The sequence below is a fragment of the Eubalaena glacialis genome, chromosome 12 (genome assembly GCF_028564815.1).
Source record: "Eubalaena glacialis isolate mEubGla1 chromosome 12, mEubGla1.1.hap2.+ XY, whole genome shotgun sequence".
Lineage (NCBI taxonomy): Eukaryota > Metazoa > Chordata > Mammalia > Artiodactyla > Balaenidae > Eubalaena > Eubalaena glacialis.
In genome coordinates this window covers 25,381,657-25,402,480 of record NC_083727.1, presented here as the reverse complement: position 1 = coordinate 25,402,480, position 20,824 = coordinate 25,381,657, and the positions used below count along the sequence as shown (strand labels likewise).

Below are 20,824 nucleotides of genomic sequence, written 5' to 3'. Positions count from 1 at the left end.
TTTAGCAATCTGATCCTCACTAATAGGAATAAAAAGTAGACTAAAATCCAAACTGGCTGAGAACTCTAAGATATATGAAAAAGTAGCCTTTTGATTGTGTGAGCTCTTCAGAGATTCTATATTACCACTCTCTCCATATATCCTCCAGGAGTGTGGCAAAAGGCTCTTACAATGCGTGAAAAGCGGGGGAGAAAGATGCTTCTGTCCTGTGCACAGTTCTGAGTGGACAGTGAAGCCCCTGTAGACAGAGCCCTTGCTACCCTCACCCTACCCCACACCTTTTTTTGTTTGTGCCTGAGATGTTATATATAATGCAGATCTTCAGGGTGGGTAGGTAGCCCAACACTGGGCTGTGTTTCCAGATGATATTTTAAAACACCGAATTCTTTTGGTACTTGCCCATAAGGCTATGAAAGGAAATCTGCACATTTCTTACTTAAATAGACTCTCACTGATGAGCTACAAAAAGGACTGTATTCAACCACTACTGCCAAGAAATTATCAGCTCATTTTAAACCTTCCACAGAATACCATGAAGACATAACGGTTCCTTTTGTTTTCCTATTAAAGTTGGAAAGAATCAAAATCATTTCCCTTTTACATAAATCAGTAGGTAACCTAACAGCCTTTAGAGAAGTGAAGAACTGAAGAAGAGAGAAAAATAGCTTATACTTGTTTTTAAATAATTTTAAATATTAAAACATAACAAGATATTTTAATTATGCTTTTTATTGACAGAAACACTAACCTTTGACGAGTTACATTGTTCCCAATCTGTTCTGGATCCGAAGTAAAAGAGTCTGAACTACTGTAACCATCTGCTGATAAATGGGATATATCCTATTTAATAATAATCATTTCTTCACTTTTTACTCTATATGCCGTAAACAAATATAACTGAATTATTGTTTCAAATCAGAGATATTCAAAGATTGGCTAACACGTTAACATTTCATTATAGTATTACTAACTGTAAAAATTAGATATAAATCAAATAGATCATGGACTATTTACACAACAAAATACTATGCACAGAGAACAAGTTACAATCTAAAAAAGTTATTATTTAATAACAGAAATATTCAAAATAAGTTACATGGAAGAAGGATAGAAAACAGTACATATATTACAGTTTCATTTCATATAAGAATATAACATGCACAGAATTTGAGGATTAAGGTTGACAAGGAATGCTGATCACGGTCACTCGTAGAATAGTGAGATTACAAGTAATTTTTATTTTCTTATTTTTATTTATTACATTTCTACAAGTGTGAATAATTTTTGTAATGAAAAAATTCATTTTTAAAGAATAAATTAGAAATATCTTAAGTAAAAAAGCTAACTTAAAGACTGTTAATGTAAAATTTTTAAAAATTTGACAAGGGAATAAAATATGCTTAGACAATAATAAAATTTATGAAATTAACCAGAGGGTACCAATTTTTCACCTGAGGTAATATCATTTTCAATTTCCTTAAAGTCTTATGAAAGAGAAGAGAATCCCAGAAGCAGACTAAGAGTTGTGAAGCAGTAAAGAAGTTTTAAAATAGAAACTCTAGGGATAATTTGAAGAAATACTACTCATACCTTTCAAGAGTGATAAATTGAAGGGACTGGTTATTTGGTTTAGTTTCATTTCAAAATGTATTCCTTTCCTTTTTCTTGTCAAATCACTGAGAAGTTTACTTAATTGGTACAAGAAGGATGCTAAAATTAACGAATTTCCATTTGGATGTTCTAATAGGCATCTCAAACTTATCATGTCTAAACCTGAACTCCTACTCTCCCCCCGCCACAAACCTTCTCCTACCACAGACTCTGTCAATTCCCAGTTGCTAAGATCCCTTGAACCACCCATGACCCGCCCCCCACCCCGACCCCTTCACATTCAAGCAAATCCTGTGGTCTTTTCCTACCAAAATCTAACCAGAATCTGACCACTTCTCAGCACTTCTACTGCTACCACCCTAGGCCAAGCCATCATCTTCTCTTGCCTGTACTGTTATAACTGTTTCCTAAAATGGTCTTTCCCTGTTTGAACTCTTGCCTTCTTCTGGCTTATTACCAATACAGCAGCCAGAATGATCCTGCTAAAAAAGGAAGGTCAGATTATGTCACTTCTCCATTCAAAAACCTTCTAAATGGCTTTTCATCTTACTCAGTAAAAGTCAGTCTTACACTGCTCCCCAGTTACTATTCTCCCACTTGCTACCTCTACCTGCCAAATTTAACTAACTAGTTCTATTTCGGGCGTTTGCTTGCTGTTCCCAGTAAATAAGGCATGTTCCCTAAACCAGGGCTTCATTTGGCTGTTACTTGTGCCTTAAACATCCTTCCTTCAGCTATTCACACAGCCCAATTCCTTGTCTCCTTCAAGTTTTAACTCAAATGTCATCTTTTGTAAGGCCTTCTTTGATCACCTTATTTAATATGTCACTCCCTCTCCCCTTTCACAACTTAATTTTTATCCAGGGTGTTAATTAGCTCCTAAGATATGAGTCCTTTTTTTCTGTTACCTCCCCTACAGAATGTAAACTCCAAAAGGGCAAAGATTTTTTTGTTTTGTTTTGTTTACTGCTGAATCCCCAGTGTCTAGAACAGAGCCTGGCACATAGTATTCCATTAACATTGGCTGAATGAATGAATATATACACAATTTCTTGTGAGAGAGAAAGAAAGGAGCTAGTGGGAAAGAGCCAACGTACAAAATCTGGCTAGTTGAGAGGGATGGCAAACAGGAGGCCTGCCTTAAAAGAAGGTTCGGTGGCAATGGGCAACCATTTATTCATACAGAGGGTAGGGTGTTTGAAAGGACTGACTATTCTCTGCATTATCCAGTGAAGATAATATTAAATGGTTATATATTTGAATTATTCAGACTCTAAGTCCAGACTTAATAAGCCTCAAATGGAAGATGTAATTCTATCTTTCACTTACCTGCAGTATTTCCAGAAGCAAATTTCACTGATGAATTTATCTTATTTTCTTCTGAAAGGTCAGATGTTTTCACAAGTAATGGGCTAGTGGGATTAGTATGATCTAGGAGAGAATTAATAGGTAAAAATACAAGATATAGGTATCTGAATTAATAAGTTCATAAACCTCAGAGTACAAGACTTTGTTTCAATACTCCGAAGAAGTAGCAAGTAAATCCATGAAATGTAAGACAAAATAATATTTAATAGGACAAACATAAACCTGTTTATATAGAATTTTGTTTTCTGCCACAACAGAAGATACTTTATAATGAAAAAGTCAATCTGCATGTTCATACTTTGTTAATTTTATCCCTGTAGGGCAATTAGTTAAATAAAACACCACACAAATGACTGTAAAATAAGTAATTTATGTTGTTGACTTACATAGAAAACAAATCTATCTGTGAGAGACCCTAACTAAAACATTTAATCTAAAATGAGGAGAAACTTCAAGAGTTAAAGCAAAATATACTATTTCAAAGACAAAATTCACTTTAACATATACCTCTTCAGTTAAAATTTGAACATACTTTAAATGTACAATTCACAAGAATGATCATAAAAACCCACAGGGTATTAGAAAAGTCACGTTTTCCAAACGTCCTTATTTAAAAACTTTATAAATTAAATTCAGTAACTTGCTTTTAAAACTGTAATATAAATTAAAAAAAAAATACAAGCACACACACACAATACATATATAATTGCAGAAAGTATTATGTTAAAAAATAAGCAATTAACAAAAGAAATCTGAACTCAGAATGATTACCTGTGTATTTTGGTTTGATGCTAATCTAAAATATAACCCACTAAACTAAGATACAACCCAGCAACAGCTTCCTTACCACTGCCAGTTCTTTTAAGTTCCATTTCCTGCATGTGGATTTTGCTTGGAGTCATACGAATGGGAACTGGATGAACAATAGCAGTATCCTACAGACAAATGGGAGGAAATACAGAATTTGTATTAAAAATGCCAAGCAGGTACCCTGAAATAACCAAAATTAAAAACACTTCAAAAACTGGTGGACAGAGTTTCTCATGCACACTAAGGCAAGCGTGAAAATTAATTTTTTAAATAAAAGTTCCAGAATTATATTTAAAAAAATCAAGTTTTCTATATATGCCTAATAATCGGATTTGTTTTACAAAAAGTACATTTTAACTTTGAGTGATTAAAGATTTGAGAAAAAAACTGATCTTATAAAAATACAATTCAAGACAATATTCAAAGGCAAAGTGTGAAATGATCTGATGAAATTATACAAATCTGAACCTTTGAGGTTAAAAGGAACTATTTCGTGAGAACCCAAAGACTAAGTAACAGATTGAATTCATTTTCACTAAACTGCTCAAAAAATTTGACACTTTTCTTTTTCATATATAAAACAAAGTTAATGAGATGCCTGTCATATTGTAACAGTAGGCATGATACATACTTTCTATAGATTAGTTCTACAGAACTGTTTAAAATTCATGCATAAAACTTCCACAAAGGAACCCATTTTTTTAAGAGTTAGGATAAGTAACACTCCCACTCTAACATTAATACTTTCCTTAAACTTTTTCATGACTATACTACATCTGATAATTCTCAACTTAAGTCATGAGTGGCAAGTCTAGTTAGAGGAGTAAAGGAACTGACAGAATAAACTCCTGAAAAGACTATAAGGCAATGTATGGCAGCCTCTCCAAAACGGAAGGAAGAGAGAAAGGTGCATCTGGGTAGCCAGGTAGGCCTGGCCCTGGGAGCTGAGACGCCCAGGGGAGGAACTAGAACGGGATCAAGCATTTGGCTTAACAGCAACAGACCAGCTGAAAAACATGCCCACAGGAGTTCAGCCCCTTCTACTAGGAGTCAGCTCATATTTTGTATGTGCTGCTGCTAAAGACTGAACTTGAGATCCTTAAATTTTAAATATCTAGTAATGAGTTTAAGTTTATAATTTAGTGTGAAGGATAATGACCTTTCAATTTAAGTTGGACACTGTTTTGGTGACAGTATTAACACCACACCTCTGCACGTTCTAGCATACCATCTCCTGTTTAACAGCTCTCCTTGGCTTATTCGCATAATCTCTAAATTCAACCCATTTATAACAAATGAATTCTTCACTGCAATTATACAGATAAATCCATTTACAGTAATTTCCTGTCCCTACACCAGTGAGATTCTGGACAGGGTTATGTACTATTTAATAAACCTGAACTAACACTTCCCCTACAACTCTAAAGTTACAGTTATAAAAGATGAACATAATAGATGGATAAAAGTTTAGATTTCTCACATAAGAATGAGTCATACTCAGGAAATTATTAACAATACACTCAAGATGTTGTTTGTTATGTTTATGGTTATGAAAAACATGGCTTTAAGAATAACTACTATTTTCTTAACTTACAATTTTAATAGCAGAAATAACGGCTGAGAATCAGAATTTAACATTCTAAGGCAAGATTAAAGGAGAAAGCATGATAGATTCATGCTTATTCCAAACCCAAAGCAAACTAAGAAAAAACAAGCAAGGAAAACGTATTAGATGCTTTAACTCATTAAAGGAGAAAGCATGATAGATTCATGCTTATTCCAAACCCAAAGCACACTAAGAAAAAACAAGCAAGGAAAACTTATTCGATGCTTTAACTCATAATATTGATCTAATATATATTCTGTGTGTGTGTACATAAAGTCATATTTATAAAATTCGTAACAGAAATATTAAGTAGTCTTTTCATATATTTCCAGTACAATAAAGGGAAGTCACAATAATGACCCCCCAAAGAGAAAATCATGAATGTTCTATTCATTCTCTAAATAATTTGCATAAGTTTCTGTACCAGCAAATCAATTTCCTATTGCATACTTCAGTCATATAACTAATTGTTGCTATGAGCCTACAACAGCTTTAATCCAGTGGATCCTGCTACTAGTAGGACAAGGCAATTCCTGGAAGAGCTTTAACACAGATGACCAGGCCCAGCCTCAGACTAGTGGATCAGAAGCTCGGTTTGTGACTGTGATGTGCAGCAGAATAAAGAGCTTTGACTTTAAGCATTTCAACACCCAAATGAAGAACCATAAATGCCTATAAGTCTCTGAGTCCTGAGCCACAAGATGCCAAAGTAACACTTTCTCTGCTCCAAAACAGCATCCCCGTATTTAAAAAAAGAGAAAAAAGTAGAGAGACTTGACTGGCAGGCTCTGCTCACTTTCTTCTAACTATTCAAATCACCCAAAGCCTTTAGGAAACCCACTCCTAAACACTCATGGCACATCTGTATCATATATTTAGGTACTTGATTTTATACATCTTAGTACTTTATTGAATATTCTATTGTGCTCAAATATCTACATTTTCTACTTGGCTTAAATCTTATTATCCTGTCTGTCTGAAACCAGCCCTGCCTACTTTCTATTCCTGTGCCACTTAGTTCAGGTGCTCATCATCTCACTCTCTCTTGAGCCCATCAGTCCTTCACATTGTTGCCTGAATGATCTTCCCCAGCTACCTCTTTGGCGCCCCCATCTTATCATGGTACTTCTTGTTAGCTCCCAGTGTCTATGAGATTAAGTTCAGATCCTCGGTCTAGGATACAAAGATCTTCCCAGTCAGGTTTCAACCACATTCTTCAGCCCCCCATCATTCCCCCATACACGTCTACCCTATTCTCTCACTGCACTGAATCGCTCCTGCTCATGATATTCTGTTTGGAACGCCCTTGTCCACTTCCGCCGATTCAGAGTTTCATTCAAAACTCATCATACAAACATACCCTCTTTTGTGAAAACTTTCCCAAACACACTGGGCTGAGTTAGCCCACAGTTCTCTGCCCACAGTTTTGTTCACGGCTACATATGATAATTATCACAGTCAGCTATATTACAACCATCAGTTTATAATGATTAAGCTGTGGTCTACTTAAGACTGGACTTGTTTTTTGACATCTTGGTATTCCTAGAGAATAACACAGGCACCTGGAAGGGGGCTCCACCAAACCAACTGAGTTGGCTGGGCATAATCAGTGATCAAATGAACTCCCTTTTCATACCCTGAGTGACTCAAACATTCTACAGCACTCAAGATCAGAGATAAATCATGGCAGACTAGTGCGCTGCACTTCTCGTCAGTCTAGAATTTCCTGGTGGGAACAGATTCTACCAGAATAAGCAGTTCAACAAAAGTAATCAAGTTTCTGGAAATGAGATATCAGAAACTCAGTTTCATAACAATTCTGGGAGCCTAATAATTAACCATCTCAGTTTGCATGTGAGGTCACTGCACTGGGTGATGGCTGTCTCTAAGTGCTACAGAGCAGTTTGGAGTCCTTCACAGACAAACTTTATTGAGCAATATCTACTTATCAAAATTTCGCTTTTAAAAATTATTCCATTAAGTATTTCTGACACTGTAAGGTATGTTAAATTCATATCAGAACTGTAGTGTTCTTTTTCTCCTATGTGAGTCTCTTCTAATCTGAATGGACCTTATTTACTTACTTATAATCCTTATTTATATAAACCTTGCAAAGGATCATTTGGGAATGTGGCCACAGGCTGTGTTCTGTAGACTGGTAATATGTCAGGTAAGAATTAAATGAAGGTTAAGAAACTCAGACCCTCACTGAAAGCAGGGCATTGTACTAATTGAAAGTTTATAGTGAGATTACAGTTTGCCAGCGTAAAAGAAAAAAGATGTTTCTAGGTACCAGATTATAAATATTTAAGACTGCCAACTTTATCAAATTTAGAGGTCTAAATTCAAGTTTAAAATGTCAATTAACCATTTAAAATGTTCTTTCCTAGAGCCTCCTGCCATACTAGAAATAACAAAAGAAAGTATTGTGCCATATCGTTTAAAACACTAGAGCTGGAATTCACAAATTTGGATATTATTTCCAAGAAGTTACAAGAATATCACTGTTATTAAGTCAACTATTTCCCTGCATTTCCTGCCAGTCATGAGTCAATTCATTTTGCCTCCGAATTCTAGATTTTTATATTTAATGTTCTTTTCTGGCCTGACAAAGATCATAATACTATGAATTATTACTGTGAATATCTCTTAAGGGTTAGAGAATAAAAGAGTCTCTACTGCTACATCCTTCCCTGTAAAATACTTTTATTAAGTACTTTAAATAAAATTAACTTGACTCTGTAAGTAGGAGATAGGAATAATATGGAGAAATGAAACTCAGAGCTAAAGTAAAACTTTCTTTTAGCTTATAGCACCTGTCACTTCCCAAGAAACTTTAATTACTGCTGCTAATAAGCAGTAAAAATTGTTAAGTGTTGCCTTTTTATTTCTCTCCCATTTTTCAGAGACTAAAAGCAAAGATTAATGTCCTCAAAGTAGTAAGAAAAGAGAAGGCCAAAGGCTCAGACAATCTACATATTAATTGGTCCCTGAATAATGAATAGATTATAAAATAGACACTTAAAAAATACTTCCATACATTATGTTTGAATTCAATATAACAGCATTCTCTGTATTTCAAATAGATATAAATTCTTTAAAATTATAAAACACACCAAAGAGCCATTAATTTAAAACGTTGAAGATGTACTATTATCTTTAAATGCCACTTCTCCCAAATCCATATTAAATAACAAGACTATTTTAACACTTAATTAATAAATGCTGGCTATCTTTGGTCAGAAACATCTAAAAAGAATGCCTTGTGTCACTTTCTCCAATTCTTTTCACTGAACTCATTTTTAAAAATCCTACCTTTACACTCTTCTTCCCTTCCTACTTACTTCCTCTTTTCTTTTTGAAAGGTATTATTAGCATGTCCTTCTCTTTATTGGAAAAAATAAAAAATAAAAGAAAAAGCAGGAGTGAACAGTGAGAAGACTGTAACAGCTACAGTATAGACGTTTTCAAATAACTTGAGGGACAGGTGGGGCTTATATGAAGTTTAATCTATGGGACAGAATTTATTTTTTAAATCAGGATGTGAACTTTGTAGCATTTTCAAAGCAACACAGTGAACCACAGGAAGACAAGACAGAGCCTCCTCTGCACAATGGGAATCTTTGACCAACAACACTATTGTTTTGCTGAACTTGATTCTCTTGTAACAGGACTCAACATACTAATTAAGTCAAAGCTGTACCATCTGGACTGTTAAAAAAAGATGACACTGCATATTTACATACATAGCACATGTTACATGATGTATAAGCATACAAATAAAATAGTATTTACTGTCATTACACTGAAATAAGCAGTATATGTTTAATAAAGCATACACTCAATTAGCAAATGAAAACAAGGTCAACTAAATCAATTGTCACAAAATGCTCCTTTAGACACATGTACCAGATTTTAAAAACATAGATTTCTCTCATCAAAATAACTAGAAAATACAAAGAATGGTTAAAAAAAAAAAAAAAAAGTTCTTTCCACCATTAAACACACAAAAATTGAAAAGCCTGCCACCATTTCCCTCTAAGCACTCCACTGAATCATGCATATCAGCTAAAAACCATAATGAATGAAAATTTGGGTTAATAAAATTAATTTCAAACAAGCAAGCTAAGTGATTGACTTACAGGATCAGCTGGTGCAATGTTAGAATCAAATTGGGTCAGAGTTTGTGAGCTTGAAGAGCGTTCACTAAATGTCTCCCACTGCTGAACAGACAGAGGAGAGACAAGTCAGCATGATGAGAAAGATGGAGTAAAAGATCACCGGAGAAGATTTAGCAAAGTAATTCAGAGGTTGCACTGCAAGTTGTGTTTCGTAGGCCTGACAAAATTCCGTAAGTTCTATTTTTCCATAAACATTCTACATTATCTATGCTGGGTCATCTTGTAATGTAAAGTGAGCAGCTTCACAATCAAATGTACAGTAACAATTTATTGCAGTCTCTATGGGAGGGATTCAAAGCCTTACAGAATTCAACTCAAAACACAATAAAGGAACAGAGTCTAAGTGGTATAAATGGTGACAAAAGAAAAATATAAAGGGGTTTGTCTTGACTAGAGAAAGAATAACTTCAAATCCTTCCTTTAAAATCCAAATGTTAATGCACTAATTTTGTGGTACTAATGAATTCTGAGCACCAAAGTTTTGGTCAAAACGAAGCAAGTCAGTGCGACTTGCCAGTGCGACCCCTGAAAGATGGTTCTATTATGTATGTGCACATATTCTGTATATATGTATAGATATTTAATAAAATATAATTGAGATAAAATGCAAAGAATTCTGGAATTAATATAAGTTTGAGCTTATGTCAATCTGTAGCAAGTCAACCCCTGTAATCAGCATTACGAACAGGACCATGCCAGACCACAAGACAGAACTGCCAATCAGGCGCCCACCTCCAACCCCATGCTAGAAAAATCAGAATGCGGCCACAATGAGAGCAAATCAAGCAACTGAGTATGTGTTATATATAGAAGATGTATTTTGATATGAAATACTACTCTTCTAAAAGAGGTACACAAAGATCATACCTCAAATTAGGTGGAGTGATAAGTGATTATTAATTTTAGTAAATTCCATTTGAAGATCTTAGTAATAAACAGTATAGGATTTTATATCAAAATCATATTAAAATTATCATTAAAATTTGATTAAGAATTACCAGTTATACTCTGAAGAAGGAAAAACATCTGCACATATACAATATATACACACGAATGTTTACACACAGACACACCTACTCCATTAACCAAAATCCTCTTTTTATATAATTCAGTATAGAAAAGTATACTTTTTTATGCTTCAAAGTTCGACTTACTATTTAAAATAGTAATATTCAATTTGAGAAGACATATAGAAACTAAATGTTAGCAAATGAACACATTTATAAAAATTATCTACAAAAATGGCTAATGCAATCATTCAACAGCTTTCCCTAAAGATTAGTTTTAAAATCATAAAGTTAAGATAAACTAAGAAATACCGATGCATTCAGCGTGTTTCCTGAATAAAGAAAATCCACAGTGATTCACTTTTATCATGGGACATCACTTCAGGGAAGTGACTTACCAATATTTGTTAATATAATTAGTTTCTGCAATAATTATTGTTGCATAGGTACAGAAGGAATTTTTAAAATCCTAATTATCTAACTATGGAGAAAAGTTTAGATGCAGAATATATTTTCCAAAAAGAAGACATTTATCTACCTATTTGGTGGCATGAGATTTTACAAGACTGTATGTAAGCTACCTGGAGAGCAGAGAAACACTCTTGTGTTTGTAACCTGAGTATAATGGATAAGGGCACAGGCTCTGGAACCAGACTACTGGAATCCTAGTTACGCTGCACACCCTCAGGCAAGTTATCTAACCTCTCTGTGTTCCAGTTGTACCATCTGTAACGTGAGATTAATAATGCCTATGTCACAGGATTGTTATAAGGATGTAAAGAGTTAATATATGTAAAGAGCTTTTGAACAGAACGGGCACATCAAAAGTGCTCAATAAATGTTACAGATTATTATTAGTGTTATCCCCTACAGTGCCTCATCCATATTTGCAGGTGCTGAATAAATATTTGTTGAAAGAATATTAGTGCTTTGAGGCAGAAAATTAAAATATAATTTCCATATCCTAAGTAAATTTTTAAAAATAAATATTATTAAAATGTGTCAAAAATCAATGTTAGTTTTAGTAACATTTTGATTTTCCACACATAGTAAAAAAAACAATTATGACATTCATGTCCTTATTAGCAAATACCACAAAATGAAACTTGCTAAGAATATTTAAGAAGGGAAAATGCAACTGCTTAAATCAGATTTGAAAGGGACTTCCATTACTAGTCTTTAATGATCACATGTGATTTTTATTTAGAACGAAGATGGGCTTTTGAACTGACATGCTTTAGAAAGAGTTGCTTTTATTTATGAACGGATATCAGTAAAAATACTCTTTTAATCTGATACTGCTTTTTCAAAAAAATGACAGAAATGACTAAAGGCAGCAAAAACAGTGGTTTCAAGAACACTGACCATATTCTCCATAAAGCCTCTCTACTAGTAAATTATTTCAAGGCTTAAATCTTCCCTCCAGAAAAACACTTATATAAATGGTTTTATATCTGACAGCATGACGGATGTATATTATAATGTCTCAGAAGCAGGTATCTGTGATTACGTCATAAAGCAGCAGCAAGTACTTTAAACCTGCCAATTACTTCTCTTGTTTTTCAGTTGTCCAAAATTAACTAGTGTCTCTTAAACCCAGTATTTTTCTGGCTTTAAAAGACACAGAAAGCACAGAAGCTTCAAGCACTATCTAAAAGTGATACAAAAAACTGTAAGGAAAAAAAATATAACTTGTTCACAAAGAAAAGTGCTCTAACAGGCTGAGCAGTGGTTTTCAATTGAAGTTCTACAGAGCATGAAGGTTTAACAGAGGGGCCTCAGAGGGCGCTTTGTGGAAGCAGGGCCTCAGGTCCTCTTCCCTTATTCTAATCTTAGTGGCCCTATTTTTATTGTTTTGTATAATGGAGTTCCAAAGTAATAGGGGGGTGGTTCTCAAATTCTGTTTTCCACGCCTGGCTTGGTCTTATATAACATGGTCTTTAACCACTACATTTAATAGGGTTAAATCATTCCATTTTGTATTAAATAAAATAAATTACTATGAATAGCTTGGAATACAGAAAATACTTTTTTCATGTGGAAAGCTGGTTTAGTGGCTTCTCATATCACTTCCAATGCTAAGATTCCAAATCTATTAACCCAGGCCTTGCTTACAGGAATGAGAAGGCAGTGTGACACAGCAGGTGTGCTAGCTGACTGAACGTCCAAAGGACTTGTGTTCAAATCTCAGCCCTTGTCCCTTACTGGCTGTAAGATATTTTGTCCAAGACATTTACCCTTTTGACTGTTAAGTTCATGCATCTGCCCCATCTAACTCACAGGGATTTAGTAGGAATGAATGGTGGAAACTAAATGATAGTATATACATATGAAAAAGTACTTTGAAAACCTCAGAGTCATATAATTACAAATATCTATCACAGTCACATTTGATATGGTCCCTCGACTATGCATGCATGCTGAAAGAGCTATATGCTGAAATTACCCTGCTCAGAACTTCTTACCTTAAAAAAGTGAATGTTAGTGAGAGAAAAGGGAAGCTTTGCTAACCTCACTGCTCTGATTCAGCTCGGGCCAAGTCTGGTTTAGTGACGGCATTGATGGAGACTTGCTTGGAGGTGCTTCTGCAGGAGAGCCTGAATAACCTACCTCACCTGGCTGATCCCCAACGTCTGCAATTTAAAAAAGAGAAATTCTCTATAAACAATATATTTTAGTTTAGGAATGTTTACTCATAAAAACCTAACAGAAGGTTTTCACAAGTAGTAATTTATAATCTGAATTTCCTTTTCTCACGTTCCCAAAACAAACATCTTAACAATCAATCAGGCAATACTTATTCCTGCAACTTACTGTCCATTTGAAACCAGAGTTTTCCATGAAAATAAAATCTAGTTAGAAATAAGTAGAAAAAAGAGTGTTGTACATAGCAATGCAATAGGGCACATACTTTGAATCTTTTTCTAGTAGGGATGGATTTGTACCAGTTCCCAAAGTGTATTCCATGGAATATTAATCAGTAAGGTATTTTTAAAAATTAGGTTTTCTATTCGAATAAATCTGGGGATACTATAATTCCCTGTTGGAGTGTCCCCACGCACATTTGTATATCAAAGACTTGTCATGTTTAAATCAGTTTTCCCAAATATAAACCTTTTTTTATCAGATAAAAATCCCTCATATTCCCTTGGCATATACTTTGGGAACTGCTGATTTACACTAATTCTCTCGAATTTTCTCTACAAGTCTTCCTTGTTACCAAGAAGCAGCATATATTTTCAAGGCAGACAACAAAAGGAGAGAAAGAGCCCAGGCATGAGCAAAAAGCAAAGTCAATGAGCCCACACGAAACAAACTTTTATCATTAGGCTCACTAGCATTTACAGACTTAACTGAGAGAGCTACAAATCCATGACAGGATTTCAAAGTGGTTTTTAAAGTATTATGTGATATCATGTTCTACTTTTAATTAGTTAAGGCCTCTCTAAGCTCTCAAACTGTAATTTAAAAACAGAAGGAATTTCAATGGTAACTAAATTCTCATTCCAATCTTCCCAAATTTTACATGGCTTTGAATATAATCCCAGTCTGAAAATCACATTGATTGCCAAATTAATGGGGAGTACCTAATCTGTTTAGAACCTGTATCAAAAATATGACTCTAATATCTGTCACTATCTCATTGTTTGACCATGGGCAAGTTGAATAAAATAAATAGCACCCGAGTTTCTCCATCAGAAAGAAAGACATTTGCCATTAAATGTTAGTACTATACTTCAGATTCCTATATAGACAGCCATATAATAACTTAGCAATGTATAGGTTTTAACCTTCCAATCTATTCATAAGTAAATCCTTCACATTCTAGTGCCTAACACAGGACCTACCACATATTAGGCACTCAAATATTTATTGAATGAGTTACTTTTGTGTGTTCTTCTTCATTTAAATTCATTCCCCTTTACCATTACTTTCCTAGAACCAAAATTAACTATTGATACTTTGAAGAAGTCTCAAAATTTTTCTTCACCTATTCTGTTGTATGACTATCTCAAAATACCTCCCTTTTACTCACCCTGACATTATTTCTTTATAGTCATATCACACTGCAAGTTCTAATTTGTAGTCCAGCATCATATTTTGATAAATTTTTGTTTTCTAAGATCAAGCATTGTTGCTATTTCTTTCTTAATTCTACCTCTTTCTCAGTAAAAGTGCCAAAGTGATATAGAACAAATAAGAGGCAGAAATGCTTTATATAATGTTCTATGAAGACCTCTTAACTCAAAGCTCTTAGAGAAAAACTAATGAAAAAATTATTTATAATAAATAGTAGCAGCAAATTCCTCATGGAAATAGCTTGTGGTTTTGAGTGTAACAAAAATCATGGACTTTTTTTCCTATGGTAACAAAGGGAGATGAATTAGCCTAAGTTATTAAAGATGGTGGCGGAGCAGAGTCGCTCCCGGATGGACTCGCCGGTCTCGGCCTCTATGCTCGCCCCCGAGCCCAGCTCTCCCGGGGCGGCCTAGGCCGCGGCGGCTGCCGCCCGGCTCCACAGCGGCTTCAACTCGGACTGCAGCTAGGACAGCAAGGCGCTCGACGGCAAACTGGAGCTGGACCTCACCAGCAAGATGGTTCCAGTGAGCCCTACATCAGAGCAGTATGACAGCCTACTTCGGCAAATGTGGGAGAGGATGGACGAGGGATGCGGGGAGACCACATATGTCATTGGGCAGAGATCAGGAGACACGGGTTTGAGCCCTGGTCCGGGAAGATCCCACATGCCACGGAGCAGCTAAGCCAGTGCGCCACAACTACTGAGCCTGCACTCTAGAGCCCGCGAGACACAGCTACTGAGCCCACGTGCCACAACTACTGAAGTCCACGTGCCTAGAGCCTGTGCTCCGCAACAAGAGAAGCCACCGCAATGAGAAGCCCGTGCACCGCAACAAAGAGTAGCCCCTGCTCGCCACAACTAGAGAAAAGCCTGTGTGCAACAATGAAGACCCAACGCAGCCAAAAATAAAGTAAATAAATTTATTAAATTAAAATAAAACAAACAAAAAAAACAACAGGAAAGGGAGTTAAAGAAAGAAGGATAAAAGCTATAGATTTGATAGTTTACCGGAAGTGAAACTCTGTCAGAAGGATGGTGAATGAAGAAGCGTCTTTAAAAGATCTCCCAAAGCAGATATTAAAGAAAAGAAAAATAGAATAAAAATAGTATTAACTATAGGATGATTAATTTTCAAAAGAACCTATTTAAAAGTCATACTGCATTATTATTTAAGTTCCAAATGTCACTTAAGGCAAACTGGGGCCCTGATTTGACTTGTCTAGACCTCTGTTATCCTGTTAGTCTTCTACTGACAAATTTAGGGCCAGAGAGTACACCATCCCCACTGCAGGGAAGTTCAGATTTGGGATGGATTCTGGGTACCTCTTTGATTCACTAGTACCAGGCTGCAGTGGGTCCAGCCCCTTGAGGCTAAGAACTGAAGTGTTATTCACCCAAATAATTATACTTCATAGTCATTCCAATACAGTTATTTTCCTACAGTAGCAATTCTTGAACTGCGAACCATGGACTCCTGGGAGTCCCCGTGACACTGTTAGGGGGGTCTAAAACGTCAAAATTATTTTGTAATAGTAATAATGCTTTTTCTCTGTGTTGGCATATGCACTGATGGTGCAAAAGCAATGGTGGGTAAAACTGCTAGCTTCTTAGCAAGAATCAAGGCAGTGGCACCTAAATATACAGTGATTACTGCTACAATATAGCAGTCATTGTATTCTTTACCACCACGCATTCCAATTAAGATACGTAAAAATAAATAAATCAATAAATATGCATGACAATTTCACTGAAGGATGTTCACAATTAAGCAGTAAAAATTATTAATTTTATTAAATCTCACCCCTGGAAACACATTTTTAAAATATTCTGTGGCAAAATGGGAAACAGATATGAAGCACTTCTCCATATTAAAGTGCAACGGTTGTCTCAGTGTGATTCAGATGTCAGCTGAACAGGCCACTTTTTTCATGGAACACTATTATTCTTGAAAGAACAGGTGATAAACTGTAATTATTCAGACATGGCTATTAAGCTGGGATTTTCTCGAAAATGGATTAAGTGACCCTGTCCCTTCAAGGAAAATAACAATTTTCAGTATTTGTTACTAATGACAAAGTTAGAGCTTTTAAGTGAAGATTAGAATTCTGGAAAATGTATATTCATGTCTATAAGCTCAAGAGCTTCCCAGTACTTCCTTGATAAGATAGGTTGTGATATTAACAAACACACTTTTTGATATTTTATAATAAAATGTCCCAACATTTGAAAGAGCTGTACAACTCAATGAACTGATATTTTACAAATAATCAGTGCATTATGTTACAAAGCCGTGCATGGGTAAAAGATTCACTCAAAGTGCAAGACAGATCTATGTAACAGTACAAACAATTCATTAATATGGTTTCAGCTTTTACACTGCAATTAACCTTTAAGAAATTACCATTTGTTGAGTTTTGGTGCAGTACCAAAGAATATCCAAAGTTATCTGAAAATAGTCCTCCCTTTTACTACGTGAGGCCAAATTTTCTTCACGTACTAAGGATTGGCAACCTTTTTCTGCAAAGGGCTAGCCAGTAAATATTTTAGGCTTTGCAGGCTATAAGGTCTCTGTTGCAACCACTCAACTGTGCTGCTGTCAAAAGGAGCTATAGGTAATTCACAAAGGAATGGGCTTGGCTGTGTTCCAATAAATTTTTATTTATGGATGCTGAAATTCAAATTTCATATATTTTCATGTGTGATAAATATTAATTCTTTTTTGAAAACAAAAACCACTCTTTGCTCGCAGGTTATACAAAAGCAGTCAGCAGACTGGACCTGGCCTGGGGCTTGGTGTGCCAACCCCTGACACGCCTCAAACAGAGTAACACACCCATCAGACTGAAAGCAGAGTGCAGCCAGCTGGGATTCTAAGCTGTCTTCTATTCAACCCAATATAAACGATATTAGCAAAAGTGTACAACAATGCCACCTTTTTCACAATTTTTTTATTTTGGAGAATATGGTTATTTTCCTAAAAATACCTATGCTAATATGTAAGGGGTTTATTCTTGTTATTTTAAAATAAAGCAGTAAGTATTTTTTAAAAATGTATCAGTTTTAATTTCTAATAGGGTTACTACTGACAGATCTAATCTACAAAAAGAAAGCCTTTTTTGGGGTCCACAAAATTTTTTTAAATGTAAAGGGGTCCCTAAGATGAGAAAGTTTGAAAAAAATCACTGTCCTAGAAAATTCAAAAATTATCTCTGGAATAAATTAGCAAAATTACACATTGCTTCTTTCCTAACTTCATATACAGAACGACAAATGGCAGTAGAAAAAGAGCAAATTACCTATGTTCTAGAAACTAACAGTCATGAGTCTGGGAAGAGGCATTAGGTCTGTAAATAAACTACACTTCCTTCAACTTGGCTCCTTATAAATACTCCAACAAAGAGCTTCATAGCCACCCACAAAAGTTAGTCTTTAAGACTGTATCCTTATGGAGGCAGGGGTGTAGTTTTACTCTTACCTGATGCAGTGTTCCAACCTAGCCTCCTGCTGGAACACTGTGTCAACCCTGCCTCCCTCCTGAGGGTTCTGCTCTGCCCCTGACATCATCAGAGCATCAGGGCTGAAAAAGAAGAGCATGAGCCTAAATTATTTGCTAAAGTCAACCCCAAAAGGGCTTTTATGCAAAAAGTATTTCCATGTATAAAAGTGTGCCTGGAAGGCACAACCCAGTGTGATCATACTGATGTACTGTCAATCTACATTTTAAAGTTAGTAATGATAATATGAAAAGTGCAAACCTTATTTTCAGGATCGCACTAGAAAATAAAAACACTGTCAGTAGTTTTCATCCTTCTAGGCTCCATAGACCCTAAAAAGTTCCCAGATTCAGTTCAGTTCAGTGTACCTGCTGAACAACCTCTTTCTTAAAGAGAAAGAAACTCTTTCAGTTTCATTCTAAGTTTATAATCTACCCACCCCAAATTTCTCTTATTTTCCTAGTATTATACTCAATATACTAAAAAATTGTTTCAAAATGACTGCCAGCTATTATCAATCTAATAGAAATATATACACTCCCTAAAGTCTTATGGTTTAAAACTTATTTTCTTTTCAAGTAGCAAAACAAATCTAGGAAGAATTCTTCAATCATGTAGGTTCAAGGTTCTAATTCCATTTATCAGCTTCATCTAAGCAAAAAGTAACTATATCTTTTATTTATTTGAGATGTGAATATTATTTGTACAAGAAAAAAACATTTAAAATTTAAAAGAACAGGTGTGGATAAATTTTAAGTTTAAAAAAACCCCCTATAAATAGTACCTTTTTCATTCACACTTAAAAGACAGGGATAAGCAATGCATATGCAGAAAGAAATTAAAGACTTAATTTAAGATACGCTTTGTTTGCCTTGAATGATATTACATGGATCGAAAAACTAAGTTGTATTTCCAAAATTAATTCCACTTCTCCCCAATACTCCACAAAATGGGAACTTACTCAGTAAGCAGATCTTAAGGACTATGTAGTAGTCCATTAGTTTTGAATTAAAACCAAAGATTTTTAAAAAATGAATGTAAAAACATGTCCAACAAGATTTGAAAACAATAAAACATTTACCCCAAATACTAATTAAATTGCATCTGTTGCCTTTTTTTTTTTTTTTTTGCAGTACTGATCAACATTTTATAGCAAATACTATTTGGCTCAGCTATTATACTTCAAAGAGTATTACCCACAGATATACAGGAGGTTTCCATTATCCAAGTATAGCTAAAAATGGAAAAAGCCCATTTAAAGTTAATCTACTTAAAATAAGGACTAAAATTTCATAAAGAGAAAAAACAACTAAACTGGGGCGTTTTCTTCAAGACTTACACAGAAAATGAGTATAAAGAACAAACCATAAATGATGTTAAAGATTTTGGGTGAAATTTGGTGGCAAAATTAATAAAAGCATGAATTCAGTCAGTGAACATTTACTGAGGGCCTATAAGTAAATACAGTAAACAAAGATACAGTATTGAGCAAGAAGACAAGGCTCCCATTTATTTCCACGGAGTTCTCGTCCTAACAGAGCAAGACAGACATCCTTCACTTCATTTTGACTTTCACAACACAATCATAAAGAAAAAAGCTCATTTCTGCAAAAAATAATTAAGGGTATCGTTAAATATTCCCAGGGACTCTTACTAAATCCACTGATATTTAAACCATAATCTTTTAAAGCCCCTATTGTGTCATTCTTGCAGAGATTTTCTCCTTCAAGTATTAGCTAGCCTTGTTTGTCACTGTTTTTGCCAGGAATTTGAGGAGTTTAATTATTTTGTCCAGTTTCACTAAATGGTGCACCTTTGCCAGTATTTACAATTGTACTGATTCATCACCTCCAATACCCCACTATCTGAAAAGAAATGACACGAGTATTAAGAATGTATACATATATGGGGTGGGGGGCTTGAGAATTAATTCCTTAGGTGTAAAGTTAATGATGAATGTTAGTGCCTATTTTCATTTTCCTCTGCAACTAAAGGCACTTGGAGAGTAAATTTTCCAAAACAAAGATCCGAGGTTCTCTGTACAAAGCAAAAATATATGTATCTTTTTTTTTGCAACACCATTTTAAAAGTAAAGCCAGGAAACTACCCGAAAATTCCATCAATAACAAACTGGTTGAATTAAGGAACATTCACTAATTATGATGAAGAATGTGACAGCTCTATATGTAACAAAGTGCAGAGACGTACAACATTATTAGAAAAATATCAAGGATGTACAGTGTGAATGCACTTGTGTAAAAACAGATAGCTGCATGTGTTACTTCTGCAGGCTTTTATGTTAAAATTTTCTGGGTGAACACAAGAGAAACCCTTAACGTTGATTAACTCACATCAAGCTAGTCTCAAGTACGTATTTTTGGCAAATGACTCATAAATAAAAAGTCTGGCTTTTAAAAATATTCATGTTACAAGTACTGCTAGGAAAAAAAAGGAAGTACCACTAGGAGCTTGGGGACCTATGCTATGCACCATATCAACAACAATGAAACACATGCTCAAGTTTACTGTACAAAGCAGCCTTTATGGAGGAGGACATAGAATAGTGAACAAATTCCTTTACCTCTCGGAGCATCTCAAGCAGATACTACTGAGGTGCTCATGTGAGCAGTGTGGTGTGAAGACAGGAAACAGTTTTAAACAAGTGG

General features: G+C 35.0%; 1 protein-coding gene across 5 annotated transcripts in view; it reads right to left on the bottom strand.

The window, feature by feature from the left end:
- The window catches only part of REPS1 (RALBP1 associated Eps domain containing 1), an 80,182-nt gene that overhangs the window by 11,399 nt on the left and 47,959 nt on the right, over nucleotides 1-20,824 (bottom strand). For 2 of the 5 annotated variants that reach the window (XM_061207278.1, XM_061207280.1), the window contains exons 9-13: nucleotides 13,095-13,216; nucleotides 9,538-9,618; nucleotides 3,827-3,914; nucleotides 2,941-3,042; nucleotides 749-821 (exon numbers count right to left, since the gene is read on the bottom strand). In XM_061207278.1, the coding sequence (XP_061063261.1) occupies nucleotides 749-821; nucleotides 2,941-3,042; nucleotides 3,827-3,914; nucleotides 9,538-9,618; nucleotides 13,095-13,216 (466 nt within the window). The remainder of the gene's footprint in view (nucleotides 1-748; nucleotides 822-2,940; nucleotides 3,043-3,826; nucleotides 3,915-9,537; nucleotides 9,619-13,094; nucleotides 13,217-20,824) is intronic. The other 3 variants (XM_061207279.1, XM_061207281.1, XM_061207282.1) reach the window with 3 other exon arrangements.